The sequence below is a fragment of the Budorcas taxicolor genome, chromosome 3 (assembly GCF_023091745.1).
Source record: "Budorcas taxicolor isolate Tak-1 chromosome 3, Takin1.1, whole genome shotgun sequence".
In the NCBI taxonomy this organism is placed as follows: Eukaryota; Metazoa; Chordata; class Mammalia; order Artiodactyla; family Bovidae; genus Budorcas; species Budorcas taxicolor.
Genome location: NC_068912.1, coordinates 10,525,821 through 10,545,853, shown reverse-complemented (window position 1 = coordinate 10,545,853; position 20,033 = coordinate 10,525,821). Strand labels below are relative to the sequence as shown.

General features: G+C 53.8%; 1 protein-coding gene and 1 non-coding gene across 2 annotated transcripts; both read right to left on the bottom strand.

Annotated features, from left to right (window-relative positions):
- Nucleotides 1-1,185: 1,185 nt before the first annotated feature.
- On the bottom strand, nt 1,186-1,342 carry LOC128045907 (U1 spliceosomal RNA). The gene has a single exon (XR_008199233.1). It is a non-coding gene; the product is annotated as a U1 spliceosomal RNA (small nuclear RNA).
- A 2,018-nt stretch (nt 1,343-3,360) lies between these two features.
- VSIG8 (V-set and immunoglobulin domain containing 8) lies at nt 3,361-10,787 on the bottom strand. Its single transcript, XM_052638151.1, has 7 exons — nt 10,739-10,787; nt 7,009-7,184; nt 6,287-6,488; nt 5,942-6,163; nt 5,089-5,208; nt 4,555-4,762; nt 3,361-3,640 (listed from the first exon to the last, which is right to left on the bottom strand). Exons 1-7 carry the CDS (start codon nt 10,785-10,787, stop codon nt 3,361-3,363), a joined length of 1,257 nt encoding a protein of 418 aa, XP_052494111.1.
- Between the last annotated feature and the right edge of the window lie 9,246 nt (nt 10,788-20,033).

The following is a 20,033-nucleotide window of genomic DNA, read 5'->3' as shown; positions in this document are numbered from 1 at the left end:
AAAAGGCAGAACTAGGAAGTGGGTGTTCTGTGTGTCTCTGGGAAGAAAGAGAAAACTTGAGACTGCACTTAAGATTCCCTCGCTTGGAGCAACATTTGTGTACACAGCCTTCTGCCTGCTTGCAGATATGGTCTGCCCAAGTTTGGCGAGTCAGTTGTTAAATGCAACCATTATGAAAAATAAAAGTATTAAAATTTACAATTAAATAAATTCTACTGAGACACAAGAGATAAGCATTCAAAATTCATCCTATCCCAATTAGCCTGCTACAATTCATGACTGTCTTAATTCTTGAGGTTATTTACTTCTGCAGAGATGGTGTGATAGCGCACACTTCCCCTGACTCCACGGCAAGGACATCACATCGGCAGCCTGAAGTCAGCCACGGTGGGAGAGTTTACATCAGGGCAATAGCAAATGATACACATTAGGGCCTTTTGGCCCCCTACACACTCAACTTCGCTCCCAAAACCACTCGTAAACATTTACTACCATAAATGTGCTCCAATACTGACAAGCAGGAAAAATGAAAAAGCCCAAGGTGTCCCTGAAGCAAAACCTTCAGAGCAAAAACTCCCATCCTTTCTCACCCAGAAGTGACGAGTGCAGTGATCATTTATTTAGGGATTTAGGAACTTCCTGGGCTTCCCTGTTGAGTCACCCTGCCGAAAGTTGTTTCCAAAGTCTCTCTAAAATCTCTTACTGCTTCTTAATGAGCTTTTCTTGCCAGCACCTTGTTGTTCTCACCCTTCAAAGGAAGGCTAAGTCTGAGCATGGCTCCCTGTTTCCTGGAATGGAGAAGATGATGTCATTCAACACAACCTGCACAGCTGGCTGCCTCTGTACCTCCCTTCCTTGCAGGGAGCTGAGCTGGAGGGTCTAAGGCTGGGAGAGCCCTCCCCAAGTCACCCTTCAATCTCCAGCCTTAGGGCAAACATGTGCTAGGCCCAGCATCCTGCTGAAGTTCTCTCTATGAACAAATCATCCTACAGGAGCTGTTAAATGTCTCCAAATAAATGAGGGAAGGATGGTTCCTGCAGTTCTCTGCTCCCCTTACTTAGTCCCCTTAATCCCTCCCCATCCATCCTCAAGAATCCCAACCTCCACCCCCCAACCCCCACTCTAAGACATCTCTCCCTGGCTCCCTCTGTTCCACAATCGTCTCTTCTTTCTTTTGTTTTTCTTCAGGAGAAAGTGTGAATGCAGTCCCCCCACTAGCACAAATTATGCCACCGAGTTTCCCACATTTGAGTAAATCACAGGGGCAGCACATTCAGAGTGCAATGGGTGAGACTTGCCCTGGGAAAACCACCTTCGTGATCACCGTCGCCCCTGCCATCATCTCTCCTTTCTCTCCCCAACTCTATCAAGGCAGAACCAGAGATGCCATTACCCTTTTGCAAGTACCCAAGCCAACAAGAAGGGTTTCCTAGTTACGTACAACCAAGCAAGGTTTCAGAGTGTCCTCTATCAACAAACTCTGAGGTCCATCCATTCCCCACAGTTCACATGGCCACAGGGTAAAGCAGAAAGACTTCAGGAGCCCTGTTTCTCCTTAAGAGAAAAAGAAGCCAAAAAAAAAAAAAAAAAGACAAAGAAAAGGAAGCGCTACGCTCTCAGAGGCAGGTGGCTGGGCAGAAGCAGGTAGAGCAGAGTGACCTTGAAGTACTATTCTCCTCAGAAGACTCTCAACCCCTAAACCAGGCACAGGTCCAGTCGTGTGCCTGTTGCAATCATCCAGTGTGGAGTACAGCCACTTGGTCCATTAGAGGCAGTTGAACTGAGAATGTGATGCTTAGGGCTCACTAAGAGTAGCACTTGGACCAAGGGATAAAAACAACACGGGGACCCAATTTGAGTTCAACAGGAGAAAGATATCTCTGACAGGCAGAGGCCAAACGGACTGATTTGGGAGGTGCCACTGCAGGTATTCAAGAAGAGGTTGAAATATCTTTTGTCAGGAATGTAGAAGAAGGAATTAAAATGTCAGGGAAAAAGCATGATGCCTAAGAGTCAAACATGCCTGTTATTACCTGTGACCTTGGTTAAGATACTTAATACCTCTGAGCCTCAGCTGCTTCATCTATATAATGGGATACTGCACCTCACAGGATTAAATAAGACGAAATATCAGAAAGCACCTGGCAGTCAGAGGGTGCCCGATAAATGTCAATCCCCTTTCCATTAAAAAGGGGGCGGCTGCTGCGGCTGCTGCTGCTGCTAAGTCGCTTCAGTCGTGTCCGAGTCTGTGCGACCCCATAGATGGCAGCCCACCAGGCTCCCCCGTCCCTGGGATTCTCAAGGCAAGAACACTGGAGTGGTTTGCCATTTCCTTCTCCAACGCATGAAACTGAAAAGTGAAAGTGAAGTCGCTCAGTCGTGCCTGACTCTTAGCGACCCCATGGACTGCAGCCTACCAGGCTCCTTCATCCATGGGATTTTCCAGGCAAGAGTGCTGGAGTGGGTTGCCATTGCCTTCTCCGAGAAAGGGGGCTAGGTTAGATGAATTTAGTCTTTCTACTGAAACCCTTCCTAGTGTTGAAAAGGATGGCATACATCTGGGAGAGATCAGGAAGTCGGGATTTGGTAGGTGAGAGGAGAAGGAAGAAAGATGCTGAGAATGGTCAGGGAATATTCAGAGAGGTCATGCCTGCCAGTTCCTTGTTATCTCTTTTGATCTCTGGAATAAAAGAGAAAAGCAGGATTCTGGATTGAAAATCAAGCCTGAGGAGTCTCCGTTTCTCCATCTGCCTAGGGAAAGGGTAGGATTAGACAGCCCCTTCCAGCTCTGACTGCTCCCGATCAAGGAGGGTATGGGGCACATGTTGAGGAAATGATGCTGGACCACAGGAAGCAACGACCCCTCCCCTACCCCTGAGCATGGCCCACCACCCTGACCCCGTGCCCAAACCTCCGCGGAACCACAGCCACCTCAGGCTCGAATCTTACATTTTCTTTATTGTGCTAACACTGCTGCCTCAGAGCTCAGCTCTCACACTCACAGTTCAGTCCAGGTCCCCACCCACCCAGCCCCCGGGGCTCTCTGCCTCGGCTGGGGAAACGGGCCACCGGCCTCGTGCGCTCTCGGACACTTCCTCCTCTCTCCCTCTCCAGGAGCCTGCAGGCTCCGAGGATGAGGAGCGGGCCCAAATGGCCTTTCCCTGCCTTCTCCCGCCCTCTCCCACGTCTAGAGGAGGCGGCTCAGCCGCTCGACTCAGTTCCCGAGGGAAACGTCCTCAGCCCTCAGCCGCCGCGCGGCCGGGAGCAGCCGAGGTCGGCGCCGGCCGGAGCGCGTCCCCCGCGGCGAGCAGAGAGCCCCGCGCCCCGCTCCCAGCCGGGGCGCAGCCCAGGGCCGCGCGCTCACACCAGCAGCCCGTCCTTGCTCGGCCGCGGCCCCTCGGCGGCGCCGGCGGGCTCGGCGCTCTGGACCTGGACGTGGACCGGGGACGGGCCCGCTTCGCAGGCGGCGGCCGCGGGGGCGGGGCGGGGCGCCAGGGCCGCGCCCTCGGGGCCGCCGCAGGGCGGAGGCGCGTACTTGCGGCGCAGGGAGTGGCTGACGTTCTGCGTCGGGCGCCCCAGGAGGTGGGTGGCGCGGCTGCCGCGCCCGCGGGCCTGGCGCCCGGGCGCCACGGCGTCCTCTCTGTGGAAAACAACAGGCGGGCGGGTGAGCGGGCTCCTCCGCGGCGCGGCGTGGGCGCGGCCTGGGCAGAGCCGGGGGCTCCTGGCAGTCTCGCGGCTCCCGCGCCTCCCTCCGCCTCCCCTCGCCTCTCAGCCTCAGCCTCGACCTACTCTCCCCCTCTGCCCCTCGCTGGACCCGCGGCTCCGCAGCGTTCCCGGAGCCACCGTCCCCGTCCTCCTCCGGACCGGGCTTGTCCACACATGGCCGGACAGCCCACGGCCGGGCAGGCCGCCGCATCTAGGCGCCCTCCTGTCCCCTTCTGATGTTTTCGCAGAACCACCAGCTCTGATAGAAAGGGAACCTTGGAGATCCAGAAGGAGCTGCTTTCCCTGACCTTCTTCCCTTCCTTAACCCTGACCTTGCCCTCTCTCTTCCTCTTTTCTCGTCTCTCCTCTCTTAATCTTCTCCATCTTTTTCTCCATCCCCAGGGCATTGCAATCATTAGCACTCCTAGTCTTGTTCTATTTTTATTTCTAGTTTGTTTCTAATAGAAGTTATTAGCACTATTCTTAATATTAATGAACTCTTCTTAAATAGGCATGTCCAAGAATTCTCACCGGCGCGATACAAGGGAAGAGTGAAAAAATAAATACAGGTCCTGCCCTCCAGGAGCTTACAGTCTAGACGAGACAGAGAGGTGCAAAGGCGCGAGGGATGTGGAGGGCAGGGGAGCAGAAGTGGAGACTGGCAGGGGAAGGAAAGACAAAAGCCATGCGATGAGTGGCCAGTTGACATGCTGCGGTCCCAGCACTCCGTGGCGATGGCAGGCAGGGTAGGGGTGGGGGTCCCAGCCGGCCGGTGGCAGGCAGGGGTGAGAGGGAGCAGCGCGCCGGTCCCCTGCCGCGCAGCAGCATGCAGCATGCATCAGGTTTTACCTGATCTCATTAGACAAGTCGCCGCAGGCCCCTCCGCCGACCCCGCGGCCGACCCCGCCGCCGTAGCCGAAGGTACCGCGGGAGCCGCCGCCGACCCCGGCGCCCCCGCAGCAGCAGCAGACGAGCCCCCAGATGCCCACCAAGAGGCATCCCAGTGCGAGCAAAGAGCCCAGCACTGCGCCGATGATGATTCCTATGCGCCGGGTGTCTGGGGAGAGAAGTAGAGACTAGTCAGGCTTTCTGCAGCCTGGCAGGTGCTTGGCTAACCCGGAGTGGCAAGCACAGGGCTTCTGTGTGAAAAAGGATGGGGGATCCAGGGGGTCCCAGGGCCCTTGGACACACAGTGAGGAATATATGGGGAGAGGCAAGTTAACGCCTCATATTTGCATGTTTTTCCCAGGGCTTCCTGGCTGACCTTGGCAGAGCTATATGCATTGATGAGACCCGTAAGGCTGAGCCTGCTGAGACTCCAAAATACAGCCCAGCTGCCTCCCATCCAACCCTCCCAGCCAACGAGCCTTTGCCTGCACCCACCTGAGACCTTCACCTCCACCACACACACGCTGTAGCCCACATGGTTGGCCACTGTGCACTGATACAGCCCATCATCCTTGTAGGAAATGTCCTTCAACACTAGGTCACCGTTGTTCAAGCCTGAAACTGAAGGAGCATCGGAGGGCAATGGTGAGGCCAAGGGGCTTGGTGTTTGAGAGCTTCACCCCAGCCTAGACCACTGCGGGATGGCCCAGGAAAGGAGGGTGTATGTACACACAAAAGTCCACCCCACTGTGTCCAGGTGAGTCACCTTCCCCTGCTGAAAGAGAGGCAAGGAAGGCCCCTTTCCCAGCAACAGGAAAGAGACCATGATTTCACTCTCTGACCTTAGGGAAATATGCCCCCTCCCTGAGCCTCGGTCTCCTCATTTGTACAGTGAGGACCGGGTTAGACCAGAGGAATTCTAAGGTTCCTTCCAGCTCTGATCATCTTTGATTGTGAGTACCAGTCAGCATCTCTCTGTGCCAGCAGCTTTACACACCTCATCCTGTTTAATTCTCACACACCCTTGGAGAATGGCCCTTACCATTCCCTTTTCATGTACCGTAGAATGAAACCACAGCACAGAGAGGTCAAGCCACTTGCCTGAGCCTTGCTGCCAGTCGTGGTCCAGCCAGAGTGCAAACCCAGCTCTATCTGAAACCATCCTCTTTGCGAATTAGTCATACTGCTTTCGACTGACTCTCCCCTTTTGCCTTCTCTTCTTCCCTCTATAGCAGCTTCTGGAACAGGCTCAGAGGAGGAGTCTCCCACAGTTGATGCCGCTGATGAGCTAGGGAAGCCCCAGCAGGACCCAGCATCCCCATCTTCCCCTTTCCCAAGGCCCCCTCACCTTGACTGATGGAGCTGTGGAAGGACTCCTGGTAGGAGAGCTCAGAGTGGAAGCTGTGCTGAGAATGGTAGGACCCAGCACGGTAGGGGTGAGTATGCCCGCTGATCTTGGCCCACTTGTAGGTGAGAGGTGGGCTGCCCCCATTGGCAAAGCACTTCAGTACCACATCATTGCCGTGTGTAAAGTGGCCCTCAGACCAACACAAGGGCACCGCAGGCCGCGCTACAGGGAAGAGGGTAGTTGTGAGCCAGGGCCCAGCCGAGAGGCAGAGCCAGGCTCAGGGTGGCCAAGGCACCCTTGATTCTGAAGTCTGGGGAAGGGGATCCCAGAGGAGTCTGCTCATACCTTGGACAGTGATGATGACCTTCCGGGTGGCCACAGTGGTCTTCTTCACCCGGCACTCGTAGGTGGCTGTGTCGGAGACTTGCAGGTTCGATAGGGTAATGGAGGCATCGTACTGGCTGGGGTCTGAGGCTGCAAAGCGGACCCTCTGCTGCAGATGGGGGAGGTTGCCATGGTTGATCCTCTTGTCCTGGTAACTAAGGAACTGTGAAGAGAAGAAAACAGAGATGGTGAGACAGGCAGAGCCAAGGATTGGCTGTCTGGGGCAATTCACTGAACTTTCCTGAGACTCAGCTTTCTTGGATGAAAAACGGGAGTGATAATGCCTGATCCACTGACTTTTAACAGAATGGGTGAGATCATATGAAGTCAGGCACTCTCTGCCTAATAGCTACCTCCCAGGGGCATGCGAGGATTAAATGGGATGAGGTGAATAAAGCCACAGGCACACAGAGAAGCTGGATGGTACTCAAAGACTATCTGAGCTGGAAGTATAAGGTCGGGCCAGGACAGTGTCTGTCTTTTTGGAGTAGGGTGGGGGGAGGTGGCCTGACTGACTGGCTTGATTGGAAATTACACAGCTCCTCCCCATTGCCCCATTCTCTGAGAAGCCTTGGGGAAAGTTCAAGGGCTGGGTTTTCTTATTTACCCTGCAGTGTGCTAGCTGCCCAACAAGTAAATACTACGAAGTGTAGAGTAAGGAGAATCACGTACCCAGCACTTACCACATTCTCCCGATGTGAGGGGTCTGAGTTGACCTGCTTCCACTCGATGTCCAGCCCGTTAGGACCGTAGTCCTCAGGGTCCAGGATGTAGGGGCAGCCCAGCCTCACATTGTCACCTTCCGCCAGGTACAGGATCTCCTGGCCATCCCCGTTGATCCGTACAGCAGACAGCAGTGCTAGGATACAGGCAGGGCAGATGGGATAAGGGGAGCGGGACCAGGGCTTGGGTGATCAGCTTCAGCTCCCTTCTCTCCACCATTCCTCGTCAGTGGCAGCCCAGGCCTCAGTGCGGTTTCCTCAGGGAGTAGGGCCTGCTCTCAGAGTGTGCATGATTTGAACAATGCATATCTGTGCTGACTTGTGTTAGCATGTCTGTATTCTATAACTGTGTAGAATGGCAACTATACTGTTTCTATATTGTATATATATAGTTGTTAAGAATGCTTGTATATGGGACTTCTCTGGTGGTCCAGTGGTTAAGAATTCGCCCTCCAATGCAGGGGATGTGAGTGTGATACCTGGTCGAGGAACTAAGATCCTACACACTGTGAGGCAGCTAAGCCCATGCGCCACAGCTATTGAGCCAACACGCTCTAGAGCCTGTGCGCCACAACTCGAGAAAGCCCATGTTCTGCAGGGAAGACCCAGCACCATCAAAATAAAAATAATAAAATTTTAAAATAAAATATGAATGCTTGTGTGTATGCCTGATTATCTATGCGTGTGTGGATATGTCCACATATGGACACTGTGTGTTTATGGGTGTTTGTGTCTGCTTATGTGTACTGTAGGGAGATTTATGCACATGGCTAGGTGGAGTGTCTGCTTCTATATTCACATGACAGTACCTGTGGGTGTGAGCGCGTGTGTGCCTGTGTGTGCAGACATGTGGAGCACGTCGAGTTGTTAAATGCTCTGATGGAAGCGACTAGCTAGTTAAAAGCCACATCTGTCTGGACCAAGTGAAGTGGTCGTGTCCAGAGGCAGGAGGATGGACACCATGACCCCTGGAGTCCCCTTCCGGCCCAAGGAGAAGAAGAATGGGTAGTCTCTGTGTGTCTGTGTACGACAGTGCATGTCTGCGGCTGTGTGCCCGTGTGACAGTGTGTGCCTGGCTGTGTAAGTGCTCTGAGTGATAGTGTGTGCCTTTGTGCAGCTGAGACCAGGAGCTTGGCTGCATCGTGTGTGACAGTGAATGACGGTGCTGAGACCATGGCTGCAGTCGTCTGTAGTATAGGACGGGTGAGCCTTGCATGAAGGCATGTGGCGTTGCGTGCACTGCGTCCTGCCCCCTGTGTGATCCTGTGGCTCAGGTACAGCCACCGTCACATGCTCGCTCCACTTGGGGCCCCTCCCGCTGCCACCAGCCCTAGCCTCACTGAGTCAGCCCCGGGTGAGGAGCCAGGATCTGGAAGCTCAGGACTGATCTCTCCCTCCCTCCCCTGAAGCCCCAGGCAAGTGCTAGCCCCAACTGGTTGGACCTACAGAGGAACGCGAAGTTGGGTGGGGGGGGGGGCGGTGCCCAAAGGGCCCCAACCCTGGCTGAGGGGGCCGCATGCCACCTCCCAGTCTCCAGCACCCCCTTGCCCCCGGCCCCTTGCCCAGCCTGGCTCACTCTGCAAGAATCAGCGAGTCCTTTGGCATCTCAGCCCCTGGTCTCAGTTACCCATCCTGCTTTTGCTTCTCTGGCTCTCTCCCGGGACCACCTGCACACTTAGAGAGCGTCTCACACACACAGGATTATACATTGTCACAGCCAGAGACATCAACACATAGACACACTCCACACCTTCAAAATGTGGATACCTACCTATGAAGTCCCACCTTCCTGTACACACAGACACTGTCAGATCCACACAGCCATACAGACACACAGCTACACACAAACACAGGTACATATTAATCCAGAAGTTACACCCACTGCATACACTGGCAATCCCCCATGTGCATTCATTCAAGACTAAGCTACAGAAGCTTAGTCTGGTTCTTAGAGAGCCAGCAGGTGCCCTTTCAACATCCACAGCACCACAGGCATCACTGAACCTGCCCCTCAGGATCCCAACTGGGCCATCAGCCATGCCCTGAACCCGCCCCCCACCCCTGCTCAAGCCTCCAGGGTAACCCAGAGCAGGCAGACTAGCTGCTGGGGCTCTAACGGGACTTGATGATGCCTTCTCTAGCCCCAGGCCATGCTAACACCACCCCACTCCTGAGATAAGGATCCTAACACCATCTGCCAGGTCCTGGGCTGGCGCAAGGCAAGCCGGCAAGCCAGAGATGAGCCAGAACTCAGTGGAGTGCAGAGGCTCCACCCTGGGGAAGGACTGTCTGTCGAAAGCAACCAACAAGAGAATGCTCTCCACACCCTGGGAGCCAGCTGGGCAGGAGGGTAAGTATTCTGGGCAGGGGGCTTGGGAGGGAGGGAAGGACTGAAAGAGAGCGTCTCCACCCTGCACTAGGCAGAGTGTCTGCCTTTGTTCCAGGCCAGGGAGCCTCACCCTAGCCTTTCAGTCTCCCTAAATCTCTCCCAACCTCTTCCCAGCCTTTCTGCGCCCTCTTACTCTCCTGGGGAAGTCATTCCTGGCGTCTCACCTTCACTCCTCTTGCTGTGGTCCTAAGGAAGTACGTCCAGGGAGTGTGAGAGGAGAGAGAAGCTGGGGGGATGGAAGAAGACCAGAGTGGAAGAGCGAGAGTTGGGTGCAGAGACTTGGAGGAGGGGCAGGGAAATCACAACAGGCTTGCCAAGGAAGAGGACAGATGTCTCAATAGCCGTGTCTACTCTCAGCTTGTAAGTCCTTTGTGAATTTGTAAGCTGCTTCCAGAGCCATGAACCCTCCTTCTGCAGATAAGGGAGGAGAAGGGAAGGGAGGGGAGAAACGGCAGCCCCCACAAAAGGTACACACGACACACAGAGATGTGCCAGGTCCCCACAGCACAGCTTCCACAGTAAGCTCAGCCAGGCCAGCTCCCACCAGACAGAGAAGGGGTTGCAGGCTTGCTGCCAGAAAGGCAGTCACTCACAGGCTCCCCCCCTCCCTGAGCTCCTCCCCTGTGCCCCCTCAGCCTGCACCCTGACCCCGAGAGCATCTCAGCCATGTCTACCGATGCCCACACAGATGGGGGCAGGCGACCTCGATGTCCAGTCCGGAGCCCTGCCCTCCAGGTGTGTCCCAGGGAGGGGGCTCCGGGAGTCACCTTCCCCACCCTCCCCAGGCTCACCCTGGACGGGCTGGGTGCTACCCTGGAGCTCTCACAGTGCAGGGGCCCAGTCCTGCTGGAAGCAGCCCATTCTTTCTCCACCAGCCCAAGCCTCTGCCCTCTTCAGGCAAGTGGGCTGGGTGGGAGGCCCTCCCACTGAGAATAGCACACAGACCAATAGAAAAGGGATCTTTCCAGGCTCCTCCTCAGCCCCCACCCCCAGTTCCCATAGTAACTCCTAGTGAGCCCTATGCTCCCATTCACAGCATGTCCAAACGTGTGTGAGCCCCACAGGTTCATGGACACAGTGAAGAGCCATCCAAGAACACATGCCCCAAACCTTCAAGTGCAGGACTCTCCTGGGGAGAGGTCCCCTTGGCAACATCCAAACCCCAGCCCAGCAGGGCGAGGGTGGGCAGCACCCTGCCAGGGAATCCGAGCCCACCTTCCAGGCTCCTCTGTGAGCCCCTCATTGCCTTTCTCCTGTGCATCCAGCTTCAGGTGGGCATCCCGCCCCTGCCCAGCCCCATACCTGGGCTCAGGCACGCGAGCAGAAGGTGGAATGCTCTTCGGACTCCCATATCTCTAGGTTTGATGCTTCCTCCGCCGGGGCTGGGATCCCTGGGGCCGGTGGCTGCTGGGATCCCTGGGGCCGGTGGCTGCGGCCGGCGGCTGTGGGTGTGTGGGGACAGGTGGAGGGAAGGGGAGCGGAGGGCCCAGGAAGGTGCAGCAAGTGCTCTGCTGGGGAGCAGCCGGAGTTATTTCTACAGGAGGGAGGGGGCCTGGTCCCCGCCTTGGGGAGGAGTCCCAGGAGCCCTAATTAGCAGGGTGACAAAGAGTGGCCTACCCAGGCATCACCCAGCCCTTCCCCAAGCTCTTCCCTATCCTGAGAGAGGCGCAGGACAGCCAGCGGGACTTGTAATTAGGCACCTGTTAAACTTCCACTTCCTCCTGGCCCCATCCTCGGGGTGACAACAGTCGCCCAATTTTACAGCGTCCACGGAGCACCCCTCACCACTCATTTGTTGCCTCTTCCCTCAGTGGAATGGAGAAGAAGAAGGGGAAGCCAGACTGGGGATGGAGGGGTGACCAGGAGCTAAAGGCTGGCGCTGACCCCAGGGCACTGTGTCTGACACACAGGGTTCCAAATCCCATGCCCTCCTCTTTTCCCTGACCCTGCAGACGCCCTCCCACCCAGGTCAAGACCTATGGGAAAGGGCACCAGGGAAGGGGACGCTGGGACTGGAGGGAAGGCCCCAGATGAAAGGGACCCAGGACTTCAAAGGGCGTCAGGCCTCCTGAGCTGAAAGGAGGAGGGGAGGGGTCTGTGGGGAAGCAGGCTCTTCCCCTGGCTGCCCGCTCTGGAGCTGTGCCCTGCGCCTATACCTGAGACAGGGTCACCCCCAGGTGCAGGGGATCCTGCAGAACCGGGTGTGTTACAGGGGATCCAGCCCCCCAGCTCCACACGCAACTAAAACCAGTTCAGTGAGGCCTGCGAGGAGAGGGCCCAGTGGTTGCAGAGGGAGTGAGGTGAGTGGGCGGGCGGGAGAGAGGCTGCTGGGGAATGAGCACCAGGACGGCAGGGGAAGGGGCGTGCCATCGTACATGTACAGCCCTCACCAGAGTGTCTGTTGAGTGGCACCAAGCCCCTCTTTACACCCTTCCCTCAGGGACAGAATGGCGCCCTTGCTTCTGTGCACAGGGAAACCAAGGACCCTCCTGATGTGGACGGTCATCAGGGTGACTAAGCGCCCGCCATTCCAGGCAGGTTGGAGCTGGGATGAGAAGTCCTGCTGGGCAGGGGGAGAAAATGGAGGGCCAGCCCTTGCTCGTTGATCCAGGGGGTGGGGGGTCCCAGAACAGGTCTTGGGCCTCTCCTAGACTCCAGGACTGCCCCATACGCAGTGGTAGGGGCCCAGCGATGAGTGGCTTTTTTCAACAATTCAACCCTCTCCAAAGGCTTAGAGGTCCTGCCCCATCGATGACAGGGGCACAGGAAGGGGATGGGGAAGAGTCTAGGAGAGAGTCACGGGGCTCAGGACGCTGCCAGGGCCCACCCCTCTGGGAAAAATAAGATAGAACAATAAGGAAGCACAAGGAGTCCACGCTGGAATCTCTGCATTCCAGCCCCTCAGCTGCACTCCCAACAATAACAGGGTGCTCCAGGGCCCGCGAGTTGTACACTGTAAATGTCCTTATTTCCTTATTCACTGTAAGGATTATGGGATTGACCTGCACACTCTGGAGAGCACAGATCATTATTCCCACTTTACAGATGGGGAAACAGAGGTCTGGAAAAACACAAAGATTCAGTCTAGGTGATGCTGCTATGGCCTGACTAAGTGGAGAACAAGCAGGCATCCAGACTCTCAGTCCAGAATGGACCAAGAAAAGGGCATAGCAATCCTGTGGGTTACGAGACCCACTCATGGGGAAAGGCAATGATAGGTGGAGGGGTGAACAGGTGGGGCCAGGAAGAGGGGGTCTGAAAAGAGAGGAGTAAGATTGTGGTTCCTTTAGACTGAAATGTAGGGCTGGAGTTTAACTGGATTCCGAATTTTAGCTACTGTTAGAGTTGGAGAGAAGGCTGGAGCTGAGATTAAGATTGAGGTTAGGTGGAATGAGGAATGAGGCTGAGGTCAGATTTGAGGTTGGGATGAGAGTTAACGTTGGGATTAAGGATAGAACTACAGCTAGAATTGAGGCTAGGCTTCATGGCTGGGATTGGTGTTTTGATAAGGAACAGGGTTTTAGTGTCATCTACAGCTTTGCCTGGGAATGCAATCGAACACAGGCTTCAGATTGATTTAGGATTGGATTTAGAGCTGGGTTAGACTTGAGTTTGGGATTTGAGTTAGAATAGGCATGGGAAATCGATGGGGAAACAGTGGAAACAGTGTCAGACTTTATTTTGGGGGGCTCCAAAATCACTGCAGATGGTGACTGCAGCCATGAAATTAAAAGACGCTTATTCCTTGGAAGGAAAGTTATGACCAACCTAGATGGCATATTCAAAAGCAGAGACCTTACTTTGCCAACAAAGGTCTGTCTAGTCAAGGCTATGGTTTTTCCTGTGGTCATGTATGGATGTGAGAGTTGGACTGTGAAGAAAGCTGAGCGCTGAAGAATTGATGCTTTTGAACTGTGGTGTTGGAGAAGACTCTTGAGAGTCCCTTGGACTGCAAGGAGATCCAACCAGTCCATTCTGAAGGAGATCAGCCCTGGGATTTCTTTGGAAGGAATGATGCTAAAGCTGAAACTCCAGTACTTTGGCCACCTCATGGGAAGAGCTGACTCATTGGAAAAGACTCTGATGCTGGGAGGGATTGGGGGCAGGAGGAGAAGGGGACGACCGAGGATGAGATGGCTGGATGGCATCACAGACTCGATGGCCGTGAGTCTGAGTGAACTCCGGGAGTTGGTGAGGACAGGGAGGCCTGGCATGGTGAGATTCATGGGGTCGCAAAGAGTCAGACACGACTGAGCGACTGAACTGAACTGAACTGAACTGAGGTTGTGGTTAGAGTTAAAACTTTGGTTAAAGTTACATGGACAGAGGATTCATGGGGATCAAAAATGAGGATGTATTTATGATATAGAAAGACCTCAGCCTTCATTCATTCAGTCTGACTTTGGCTGGAATTTCCATTCCTTTCTTCTGTGATAATACCAGTGGCACATGTCCAGTGGGGTTTCCAAATTTGGGAAAGAGTTCTAAATACATGCACGCCTATCTGAAAGATATAAAGCAACTGAATCGCATAAGAAATACAACCTCTTAAATTCTGCTCCATGACCTAAACTCACCATCTGGTCAAGCTCCCAGAAGGGTGTTTGCGGAGGGGATGCAGGAAGTTATATCGGTGAGTGGGGCTCTGACACCAAATGGAACTGGACGATGGGGTCCATCAGAGGCAGTTTTACTTGGGTGAGGTGGTTCCTGGTTTTGAAGTCGAGGAGATTGGCACTAGGGGAGACCAAGGGCCTAGATGCTCCTGAGAGAACAGCCACTTTTGAGGTCTCCGTGCAGGGGCTCCTCAAAGTCTCAAAAGGCAGGACACATTGTTGTTCCCCTTTGACCCACTGAGGGCTAATTGCCACCTCCTTGCAATCTGGGGCCCATAAAAGAAGCTGTTGACATTTCTGCCTTGCGCCTGAGCCCTGCAGGGGTTTGAGAGGGTAGTATTGGAGTGATGGCATTGGGGTATCTGCTCAATTTTCAAAGCACAAGTCGAGCCCATGGCCCTTCCCTCTGGGACCAGCCCACAGCCCCCCTTTCTCTGTGACTTTCATCCTGGGGGAGGAGGCCCCCTCCCCCAGTTTTTCCCTCCCTTTTCCCCACCAGTCTCCACCCCAAACATCCCATTGCCCCACCCACTTCCTTTTCAGGTCCTATAAATGTCTGGGCAGATCCAGGAAAGTATTGGGATTCCCTGTGTGCCCCCATAGAGAGAGAGAGAGAGAGTGGGAGAGGCAGAGGTTAGTAAACGGGCAGGGAAACACAGATGCCATCCAGGTGGCCCACCCAGAAGCTGAGAGAGGGACAGGAGGCAGAGGATCCAGGCTACAGTCTGCAACAGAGCGCGCCAATTTCCCAAAGGGCCCCTTGTTTTTCTTTGAGAAATCCATAGCTCCCTAGAGGAGAATGGCCCCTCTATCGTGCACGCACGCACACACACACACACACACACCGCCAGTCTGGGTTATATTTGCTTCTCTTCTAAAGCAGAAACAGACACTCAAAGACAGAAACTTGGAAAGGCGTGATCAGGAGTACAGAGGCAGAGAGAAGAGGCAGACAAGGACCCAGAGAGGCCCAGAGGCTGCTTCTGAGAGGAGGGGCAGCCCAACCCCAGGACACCGTGGGGGGGCGACAGGCTCCCCCCATCTGCCTGGACCTATCCCCAACCCCTCCCCCAGGCCTCCTAGGCTCAGCTTCAAGCTCCCCATCTCCCCTCCAGGGCCCAGGCTCACCCCTGTGACATCCAGGGAGCAAACAGCAACCCTTGGAGTGCTGAGCAGAGAAAACCTCTGAGGAAAGGCTCTGGTGGCAGGAGAGCCATGGGACAGACAGTCTCACGCTCAGAGAGGGCAAACAGAGGCACCTGGTACACAGCACAGAGAAGCCTGGGAATCCCAGCTCTCGGTGGAGGTTTGGTGTCAGAGATCCGCCAGGTGACGTCCTGCTTGGACAAGAAGAATGGAGGTGCCTAGGGGTGGTAGAGGTGCTGTGATGGGAGCATGTCGAGTTCAGACAGGGAAGAGTTACAGTTTAGAAAAGGCTTCCCAGGTGGCTCAGTGGTAAAGATTCCACCTGCCAATGCAGGAGACGCCAGAGATGCACGTTCAGTCGCTGGGTCGGGAGGATCCCCTGGAGGAGAAATGGCAACCCACTCCAGTATTCTTGCCTGGAGAATCCCGTGAACAGAGGAGCCTGGTGGGCTACAGTCCATGGGGTCACAAAGAGTTGGACACAACTGAGCGACTGAGAACACAGAGAGAAGGATAAGATCCACGAGTGAGGTTCAGTTTCAGAAACAAGATTAGGGTTTAGGGACTGAGGCCCTGGTCAAGGCTAGAGGGCAAGAGTTTCTGAGATGTGAGACCCAGGGTCTCCTTACATCTCAGCTCAGGCTTCCCAAGGCTCAGTGATTCCTGCTCATCCACTTCAGAAGAACGGGGACCCTAGGAGGGAGCCTGGATACACCCAGATTTCTGCCAGCAGGAGACATCCTGGAGCTGACCTACAGTCAGAAGAGCAGACAGCCCCGAAATTGTGCGCATCGCTGAAAGGAGTGGTCTAACCTACTTTATCAGCAGAATGTCTTAGCAAAGTGCGGCTGCTTAAACACTACAAACTGAATTATTATCAAGGGAACAGTGGAGGAAAGAAGAATTCACTTTGAAAGACTGTGTGAATCCCTGATGACAAACCTGAAGAATTAACAGTCCTTAAGGATAAAAGGGAACTCACCTCAACGAGACCAACCATTTCTTGCAGAACCTTCATCCAGTCAACAAACCAGCCGAGCCTAGTGTCTAGGCCCTGGGGAAGCAACGGTTAACACAATTCTGTCTTCTGGAGCGCTCAGTCTGGAGGGGGAGACAGAGAAGGGAAGGGGCACCAGCTCCTATCACAGGCTGATGACCTCCCATCATATGTGGCAAGACCCCCTGGCGTGGCGGAAATGACCTTTAAACACCGATCTGAAGGATAACTAAGGATGTACTTGGTTTGTCTGAGAGTGGAAAGAGGTGGCCGGCAGAGTATTTCAGTCCTTGAAAAATAAACCAGAGCCCTGGCAGACACAGCAGAGGAGAGAGAGAAGTTAGAAAAGACAGCTGATGGTATTTTTGGACTGAGGAGGCACAATCCTTGAGAACTGAACCTCTGGGGACCTTCTACCCTATCTGCCCAAGTGCCCCCTGGAGTCAGAGCTAGACCCCGGGATAAACCAGGCAATGAAGACAGATCATCCTGGACCGTGTATGTTTGCATGCAGGGAGAGAGAGACCTTGTGATGATTACCCTACATGTCCAACAGGACTTTGATCTTCGGTATCAGTATTTATACTGGTTTTAGAAAAGGCAGAGGAACCAGAGATCAAATTGCCAACATCCACTGGATCATGGAAAAAGCAAGAGAGTTCCAGAAAAACATCTATTTCTGCTTTATTGACTATGCCAAAGCCTTTGACTGAGTGGATCACAATCAACTGTGGAAAATTCTGAAAGAGATGGGAATACCAGACCACCTGACCTGTCTCTTGAGAAATCTGTATGCAGGTCAGGAAGCAATATGAACTGGACATGGAACAACAGACTGGTTCCAAATAGGAAAAGGAGTACGTCAAGGCTGTATATTGTCACCCTGCTTATTCAACTTATATGCAGAGTACATCATGAGAAACGCTGGACTGGAAGAAACACAAGCTGGAATCAAGATTGCCAGGAGAAATATCAATAACCTCAGATATGCAGATGACACCACCCTTATGGCAGAAAGTGAAGAAGAACTAAAAAGCCTCTTGATAAAAGTGAAAGAGGAGAGTGAAAAAGTTGGCTTAAAGCTCAACATTCAGAAAATGAAGATCATGGCATCCGGTCCCATCACTTCATGGGAAATAGATGGGGAAACAGTGGAAACAGTGGCAGACTTCATTTTGGGGGGGCTCCAAAATCACTGCAGATGGTGACTGCAGCCATGAAATTAAAAGACGCTTACTCCTTGGAAGAAAAGTTATGACCAACCTAGATAGTATATTCAAAAGCAGAGATATTACTTTGCCAACAAAGGTCCATCTAGTCAAGGCTATGGTTTTTTAAGTAGTCATGTATGGATGTGAGAGTTGGACTGTGAAGAGGGCTGAGTGCTGAAGAATTGATGCTTTTGAACTGTGGTGTTGGAGAAGACTCTTGAGAGTCCTTTGGACTGCAAGGAGATCCAACCAGTCCATTCTGAAGGAGATCAGCCCTGGGATTTCTTTGGAAGGAATGATGCTAAAGCTGAAACTCCAGTACTTTGGCCACGTCATGTGAAGAGTTGACTCATTGGAAAAGACTCAGATGCTGGGAGGGATTGGGAGCAGGAGGAGAAGGGGATGACAGAGGATGAGATGGCTGGATGGCATCACGGACTCGATGGCCGTGAGTCTGAGTGAACTCCGGGAGTTGGTGATGAACAGGGAGGCCTGGCATGGTGAGATTCATGGGGTCGCAAAGAGTTGGACACGACTAAACGACTGAACTGAACTGAAAATATAATTTTACTTTATAGAAGTAAAATTTGCCTTGGGTTCTGCCACCTGGATTCCCCAACACATGTCCCCAGAGGGAGCTGTGCTTCCCCTTGCCCGCTGCTCCTGAGTGGTTTCCAGTCTTGCCTTGTTTTCCTGGAATTTGCCAGGGAAGCTGTGGGGAGCCTTCAGATAGCAGAGCAAAGCTGGGTGTGTGTCTGCTGCAAGGCCTTGCCCACTAAGCCCTTCCGACCAGCCCGCACTCTGCCCTCCCTGTTTGTTTCCTGTTGCCTGGACACTGGGAAAGCAGAAGGTGGTGCCAGAGGGGGTGGGGCTCGAAGGCAACAGAGCTTGGCCAGGGCTGCCTGGGGCGGTAAGAGTGTGAACTGTCAGAAGAGCGACATGCCCAGCCCAAGGGATAAGTGGAAGATTTCCCAGTTTCCCCCGCTTCCTCCCTCCAACACGCTTCTCTCTCCCCTTACCAAATGCTCAGAAGAACACTGTGTTCCTGAACTGCACACGCTTCCCCCAGGGTGTCAGGCTGCATAGTAGCTGGGGTAGGAGATATCTGGAGGGGCGTCATGAAGAAAACGTGAACTTGTTTTATGCGGTCCCAAGAAGCAGAACTATGACCCTGGAGAATGGTCAGGAAGACATGTAGTGACTCCATGTTAAGAACTTTCTGAGCATTGGGGTTGATCTAAGACAGTTTAGGTTTTGCTTTATGAGGTAATGAGCAGCCCATCTCTTAGGGTGTGCAAGCTCAGATGGTCCAACCATTTGATTAGTTTACAAAGAAGTTTCCAGGGTAAAAGAGTCTTGGATGTCGTTTCCAGCCTTGACATTCTATGATTTGGCGCTCACTCCCACTAGCTCCTGGGACAAAGCAGTCTTTCCCAGGATCTGTACAAAAAAGCTCATGAGCTCTGGGCAGTTTCTCCAACTCCCCACTCCCACTCAGCCCCTTGACTCCTCTTTCCAGGGACCCTATTCCTATCACAGTCTCAAAGTCATCCAAGCGCAGGGAGGTGATGGCTCCCCTGCTCCCAAGAGGATGTGGAGAATGTGGGAAGAAATGCAGGGCTGGGAGCTTGGGAGCTTGGAGGTTGAGGACAGCGGGAAGGTCTAAGCTATTTAAAGCCAGTCAAATCAAGAATAACTTAGTCTTTTCTGGGACTCTAGATTTCCGTGATGTTGGAAATGAATTTCTCCCAGGTAACCTTGGTATGATTTGCCAGGATCTCTCTCAGAGGGTGGGAGAGGGAGGGAAAGGGGGGCAGGCCACCTTGGCAGCAGCCTAGAATGTGAGACGTCTGGTCTGGAGTGAGCCACTCCTCCCCACAGTCCTCTCCCAGGCGCCTAGGTCCCCAGAAGCAGCAGTGTCGGGGGACGAGTGAGGAACCAGAGCGAGGCACTCCATGGACTCTACACCCAGACTTCTTGTCTGAGACTCCAGCATCTCCCCTCCACCGTCACCTCAACAACTGCCACCCTTCCTCACCCCAAAAACCCTGACTGGCTTTGAAATATCCTGAGTGCCTAGCTTAGTCAAAGTACTTTTATTGAGACCAGTTAATGCCCAGAGGTGGCTAGAGTCACTGACGGGGATACTGAGGCTTTCGGGAGGTACTGGAGGACATCCCAGGACCCCACTGAGTCAGGGACAGCCTGGCTCAGCCACCAGAGCTGGCTGCTAAGTCGTGCCCCATTGGTGTTGCTTCTGCGGCAGGGGCAAAGGTTCTGAGACCGCCTCCAAGCACCAGTGCAGTGTGACACAGGCAATAGGCACACGTGCCCAGGAGGCAGCTGCCTGCAGACCTGACTCAGTGCTCTGTGGTGGCGTCCAGCCACTGGATTTTCCAGGCTGCACCAGCCCACTCTGATGTTGCAAGAACCAGAACACCCAACGTTCAGAAGAAAGGGAGCTGGTACTCATAGTCAATCAGACACTCAAAGTCAAACAGGTACTCATACAACAAAGTTAATAGCTTGGGCACTTTTTTTTTTTTCCTTGCAAGGTTCTAACATCTGTATGTAAACAAAGGCAATACACCAATGAGCGCTTCTTACTTACCCCCAGATTTCCTCCA